Consider the following 6,254-nt stretch of genomic DNA (forward strand, 5'->3'; position numbering starts at 1 on the left):
CTGTGAGAGAGATTCGTCTGTTGAATTCTTTTCTTCGCGATGTCCATTTTGCCGCGCCGCCGCTCGCGCCGCCTCGCCTCCGCCGCCACCGCCGCTCCCTCGCCAGACACGCCGCCGCCCGCCCGCCTCCTCGACCTCCCCAGGGAGCTCCTCGAGCGCGCCCTCTCTCGCTGCGACAGCCCCCTCGACATCGCTCGCGTCGCGGCCGTCTCCCACCTCTTTCACGCCTCGCTCGCGGAGCAGGGCATCCGCTTGTGGGCGCAAGAGCGCGGCTTCGAGCTGCCGGCGCAGCCAGAGGACGAGAGCTGCGCCGTGCGGTGGCTGTGCTATTCGGCGCTGCTGTGCGAGTCCAACCCGCCCGCGAGGGCTGCGGCAGGAAAGCAGCACAGCGTCTTCATCGACGGCGAGGGGCGGCTCTCATTGTGCGGCAGTGAGGCAGGCTTTCCAGGGCTACTCGGGCACGGCGAGGGTGTGACGCGGCTCAACACGTCGACGCGCCTCCCGTCGACGCTTGGTGAGCGCGCTGCGAGCGTGTCGGCTGGTGTCGGCCATAGCCTCGCCCTGACCGCCGACGGCGCCGTCTGGAGCTGGGGCGGTGGAGGCTTTGGCCGGCTGGGCCACGGCGACGAGCAGATCCAGCTGCTGCCGAAGAAGGTCGAGGCCTTTGCTGGCCAGCGCGTCGTCGCTGTGTCGGCTGGTGTCGGCCATAGCCTCGCCCTGACCGCCGACGGCGCCGTCTGGAGCTGGGGCGGTGGAGGCTTTGGCCGGCTGGGCCACGGCGACGAGCAGATCCAGCTGCTGCCGAAGAAGGTCGAGGCCTTTGCTGGCCAGCGCGTCGTCGCTGTGTCGGCTGGAAGCTTCCACAGCCTCGCCATCACCGCCGACGGCTCCGTCTGGAGCTGGGGCGGTGGAGGCTTTGGCATGCTGGGCCACGGCGACGCGCAGAACCAGCTGCTGCCGAAGAAGGCCGAGGCCTTGGGGGGGCAGCGCGTCGTCGCTGTGTCGGCTGCAGCCAGCCACAGCCTCGCCCTCACCGCCGACGGAGTTGTCTGGAGCTGGGGCTGGGGAGGGCAAGGCCGGTTGGGCCACAGCGACCACGAGGTGCAACTGCTGCCGAAGAAGATCGAGGCCTTTGCTGACCAGCGCGTCGTCGCTGTGTCGGCTAAAGGCGACCACAGCCTCGCCATCACCGCCGACGGCTCCGTCTGGAGCTGGGGCTGGGGATACTTTGGCCAGCTGGGCCACGGCGACACGCAGGACCAGCTGCTGCCCGAGAAGGTCGAGGGCTTTACTGACCAGCGTGCCGTCGCTGTGTCGGCAGGAGACAACCACAGCCTCGCCATCACCGCCGACGGCGCTGCCTGGAGCTGGGGCTGGGGAGGGGAAGGCCGGTTAGGCCACGGTGACGAGCAGCGCCAGCTGCTGCCGAAGAAGGTCGAGGCCTTTGCTGACCAGCGCGTCGTCGCTGTGTCGGCGGGATGCGACCACAGCCTCGCCCTCACCGCCGACGGCGCCGTTTGGAGCTGGGGCGCAGGAGACGATGGCACGCTGGGCCACGGCGACGAGCAGCAGGACCAGCTGCTGCCCAAGAAGATCGAGGAGTGGGCGCCGGGGCAGTGATGAGAAGGGCGAACGGTGAGAAGGGCGAAAAGGGTGCAAGGCTCTGTGTTGCCGCGCGTGCCTGTTCGCCTCCTGCGAACGTGTCCGAGAGTGGCGAGAGGCGTATCCGGGACGACAGAGATTTCCCTCTAAACCCAAGGGGGAAACGCCTTGTTGCGCGGGTGCCGTCGGAGCACTTGTGAGTGAGTACACCCCCCGCCCCCCACCCATCGGTTTTTTCTGTTGTACCCCTGACTCGCTTGTCGCTGTGGCCTCCTAGCTAGAAGGCCGCTGGGCGACGAGCGTGCCGTGTTCCCAGGAATTTTACTAGCGCGCAAAAGAATTTTTTAGCCGGAATGCTCCTCCGACCCCACTTTTTAGAAGTCTAGACTTTAACACAAAAGTCGAGAACCACAAAACTCTCTCTCTCACAGTACTAGGCACGGGACTGGCGCGCACTGGCACTTAACACAAGGAAGATTTTAGAACCCCGCGCCAGTCCGTGGCAGGTCGTGCAAAAAAGAAAGAAAGCGTGTCGCGGGAGAAGATGATCTTTCTTTCTCACCCATCCGTCTCTGCTCGACGACGTCGACGACACGTACCGCTGCTTTCGAGTCGAGCGAACACGAACATCGCCGCTGCTCGTCATCAAGACGCACAAAAGCGAGGCCAAGACTGCACCCCAACCGTGGCAATTCCATTCTCTCTCACCCCGCCCCTTCACCTTGTCACAGCGGCCGCTCAATCGTGATGGGGAAGGGCGACACAGCGGCCGCTCAATCATTGTCTTCGAACTGGGTGAAGTCGACCAAGATTGTAGAGCCGAGAAGGTTGGCTGCGGTTCAAGACGCATGGCGTGTGACGTGCATTTCAGGTGAGCTAGTGGTAGCTCGCATGCGGTGAAGTCTACGGCGCAGGATGGCACACACCCTTGGTGACTGTGGTCACGTTCGCGGGGAAAATGACAAAGAAGTTGTCTGCGGTCGTGCAGCACTCCTTCTGCAACCCGCTCCACACCTACGCGAGGACAGAAGCGCTCGCTGCTTGGGGCCTGGCGCGGGATGGCCGTTCATCTGCGACGCGGCACCTTTGTAATCTGCGCTGGCGACCCCTTGGCGCCTGCCCCGCCAGGGAGCGGCTCCTGGGTCTCCGGGTCGCGGATGATGAAGGGCACGTAAAAGAAGCGCGAGCCTCTCCCTCCCATGCTGCAGTTAATGCAGGCGCCTCCCATGCACGTATCGGGACGGATGAGGTACTGTTGGCGGCCATCGGCGTCGAAGACGTGAAATTTGGGGACGAAGGGACACTCGTCGCAGACATACTTCGTCTCTCCGACTTTCGTGCCATCGGGCGTGGTGGTCACCAACGCGGGGAGGCAGCAGCAGCACGGGAAGGCGGCGTCAAAGTCTTGCGTGCGGACTATGCAGCAGACAGGCATGGACCAGTCTTTACTGAACTTGACCAGCTCCTCGCCGTCTTTGTCTGGCACCGTGATTGGCATCGAGAATGGCCGCACCATTGCCGAGCCGCAGAGTGAGCAGAACACGCGGAGAGCGCAGTTGGAGTGCTCAATCATGTGCGCGATCTGGGGCGCATTCTCTCCGCCGTCTTCTTTGAGTCCGGGATATATCAGGTATTCCGACTGAGCGGTACATCCCAGGCACTCTTGCACGCATCCGCGAGGCGTCTGCTGCACCGACACGGCGTCGAGCGGACCTAGCACCCGCTCCATGGTTTGCGTGAGGGGGGCGCCGATTGCCACGGGGACGTCGGTCGTCTCCATTCCTCCGGCACACACGCCTTCGACCGGGACGGCTTCCACCGCTACAGGCTTGTCATACGCGTCGGCCATGGGGCAGGCGTCCGAGAGAGAGAGTGTTTGGCGTACGTGCACAGACTTGCAGCCGCCGCCCGATGAATGCGGCCCCCGACGTCCTTCGGAGTACGGCCCATGCGAGATTCGATGTAAATTGCATTTGGCGAAGGCTCGCTCTTCATTCCCGACAGGGCGGGGGGACGAGACGACCGCGTTTGGATCGCTAGAAAAATTGCGTTCTTTTTTACCCAGCGGCGGTGGCTGCAGTGTCCTGCGCGCTACGACCGCCGAGTTCCCGAGCGATTGACAGCCCCCGGGCATGCTGGAGCCGCTGCGCAAAGATAGTGACGATGGTGGTGTCTACTGTGTCCAGTTCTGCCGGCTGGACCTCCCAGCTGTCGTCGACCGAGTCTGTAGCAGCAAAGTGCACACGCTCGAGCTGCACAGCGTCGGCCTCACGCACGCCGCGCTGCAGACGCTTGCGAACTCGCTGTCACGGTGCCCATCGCTCACGACCCTCGACTTGGGAGGCAACCCTCTCGTCGGCGACGACGGCGCACGCGCCATCGCCGACGCGCTGCGACCTGCGTGCGCTGTCACCACGCTGGCGCTGGACGGTGGCCGCATCGGCGACGCCGGAGGCACGAGTCTGGCTCGCCTTCTCGGCGCCCCGGTGAGGTGCCTCCGCCTGCAGCAGAACGCGCTGCGCGATGCAGCGGCCCACGCTCTCGCAGCCGGGCTGCGCAGGTGTCGCACGCAGGCCAGGCCGCAGCAGATGCTGAGCGCATTCAACTCCCAACTAGCTCCGCATACGTTGCTGCTGTATCAATTGCACCACGAGCGAGTCGCCGCAGTCGGCAGCACTCGGCAGCAGTTGGCAGCACTCGCTGTCGCGACACTGCATTCGCACCTTTGCAGCTGCTGCACGTAGCGCCATCACACGCCTCCACCCGCCACCGCCCGCCTCCACCACCTCTCCTCCCGCCTTCTCTCTCTCCACCTCTCCGCCTCTCCTCCTCCGCCTCTCCTCCTCCGCCTCTCCTCCTCCGCCTCTCCTCCGCCACCCGCCGCCACCCGCCTCTCAAGCAGGCGCCCGCCCCCTGCGAGTTGACTCTGCAGCGCAACTGCATCGGCAACGCGGGCGCCGCCTCCCTCCTCGACGCGGCCGAGGGCGGCACCTGCCGGGTCGACCTCAAGTTCAACCTCGTGACCAGAGACCGGCTGCTCCAGCGCATCGCCGAGAGTCGGCGAGTCTCGGCCAGGACATGCTGTCGGCCGGGTGGCTGCTGGCTCGATGCAGAGGCGGAGCCGCCGCGAGCGCGCGCGCCTCGCGCCCCGCCAGAAGGGAGAGAGCCAGAGCCGAGTCGGAGGACGCGTCCAGGACATGTCCGAGGCATGTCCGAGACACGTCCGAGAGGGCCAGAACCCGGGCACGCCGTGTCCCCTGGGCGTCGCGGCGAGCCGGCGTGGCTGAGGCAGGCGTCCGACGTGCTCCTGCGCGGCCGAGAGCGCGCGATTCCGGACGGCGGGGTGCAGCGCCTCGTCCAGGACATGTCCGAGACACGTCCGAGACACGTCCGAGAGGACGGCGGGGTGCAGCGCCTCGTCCAGGACATGTCCGAGACATGTCCGAGACACGTCCGAGAGGACGGCGGGGTGCAGCGCCTCGTCCAGGACATGTCCGAGACATGTCCGAGACACGTCCGAGAGGACGGCGGGGTGCAGCGCCTCGTCCAGGACATGTCCGAGACACGTCCGAGACACGTCCGAGAGGACGGCGGGGTGCAGCGCCTCGTCCAGGACATGTCCGAGACATGTCCGAGACACGTCCGAGAGGACGGCGGGGTGCAGCGCCTCGTCCAGGACATGTCCGAGACATGTCCGAGACACGTCCGAGAGGACGGCGGGGTGCAGCGCCTCGTCCAGGACATGTCCGAGACATGTCCGAGACACGTCCGAGAGGACGGCGGGGTGCAGCGCCTCGTCCAGGACATGTCCGAGACATGTCCGAGACACGTCCGAGAGGACGGCGGGGTGCAGCGCCTCGTCTACGAGGCAGAGGCGGAGATGCGCCACTACCAGACGACCCTTCCGGAGGCGCCTCCACGCCGCTCCCGCTCTCGGAACATCTGCCGGGCGGCGGCTCCGCCGCTGCCACCGCCTCCGCCGCCGCTGCCACCGCCGCCGCCGCCGCTGCCACCGCCTCCGCTGCCGCTGTCGCCTCCGCCACCGCCGCTGTCGCCTCCGCCACCGCCGCTGTCGCCGCCAGTTGGAGCGGGGAGGCGCAGGGCGCTCGAAGCAGGACGGCACGGAGGCAGAGGCGCGAGGTCTCGAGATGACCCGAGATGACCCGAGATGACCCGAGATGACCCGAGATTAGGGGCGGAGGCGCTGGGCGGGCCGCTTCGGCCTCCGGTCGCGAGGGTGGCAACGGGCGGGGAGCAGCACTGGCGGAGGGCGAGCGGCGGACCGGAGGGAGCGATGGGCTCCTTCTCATCGCCGCAACAGCTCGCCGTGGCCCTGTTCGAGCGGCGCGTGGCGGCGGAGGTCGAGGCGCGGTCGGCGGAGTGCGAGGAGAGGGCCGAGTCGGAGGACACGTCCACGACATGTCCGAGACACGTCCGAGACATGTCCCAGACATGTCCACAGGCGAGGGCCGTCGAGGTGGAGTGCGCGCGACGGCGGCTCGACGGGCAGCGCCGGGAGCTGCAGCAACGTGCGCGGCTTGTGGAGGAAGGGCGGCGGGCGGCGGCGATCGAGGCTTCCCGCCAAAGGGCCGAGGTACCCCCCCCCACCCACACCCACCCACGCCCCTGATCCTCCCCCCCCCCCCCCCCCC

At 66.9% G+C, this 6,254-nt stretch overlaps 2 protein-coding genes across 2 annotated transcripts in view; one reads left to right on the plus strand and one right to left on the minus strand.

The window, feature by feature from the left end:
* Nucleotides 1-2,375: 2,375 nt before the first annotated feature.
* On the minus strand, nucleotides 2,376-3,451 carry EMIHUDRAFT_227340 (hypothetical protein; the record flags this gene model as incomplete). The annotated part of the gene is made up of 3 exons (XM_005788155.1): nucleotides 2,376-2,434; nucleotides 2,529-2,616; nucleotides 2,687-3,451. The coding sequence occupies 3 exons, from the start codon at nucleotides 3,449-3,451 to the stop codon at nucleotides 2,376-2,378; spliced, it is 912 nt and encodes a 303-aa protein (XP_005788212.1).
* Nucleotides 3,452-3,734: 283 nt separating this feature from the next.
* Nucleotides 3,735-6,254, plus strand: part of EMIHUDRAFT_455284 (hypothetical protein) — a gene marked incomplete at both ends in the record, with an annotated part of 4,403 nt that continues 1,883 nt past the window's right edge. Inside the window, 5 exons of the mRNA XM_005788156.1 lie at nucleotides 3,735-4,088; nucleotides 4,176-4,304; nucleotides 4,505-4,658; nucleotides 5,796-5,989; nucleotides 6,065-6,196. Of these exons, the coding sequence (XP_005788213.1) occupies nucleotides 3,735-4,088; nucleotides 4,176-4,304; nucleotides 4,505-4,658; nucleotides 5,796-5,989; nucleotides 6,065-6,196 (963 nt within the window). The remainder of the gene's footprint in view (nucleotides 4,089-4,175; nucleotides 4,305-4,504; nucleotides 4,659-5,795; nucleotides 5,990-6,064; nucleotides 6,197-6,254) is intronic.

The sequence above is a fragment of the Emiliania huxleyi genome (genome assembly GCF_000372725.1).
Source record: "Emiliania huxleyi CCMP1516 chromosome Unknown EMIHUscaffold_138, whole genome shotgun sequence".
Classification (NCBI taxonomy): Eukaryota; Haptophyta; order Isochrysidales; family Noelaerhabdaceae; genus Emiliania; species Emiliania huxleyi.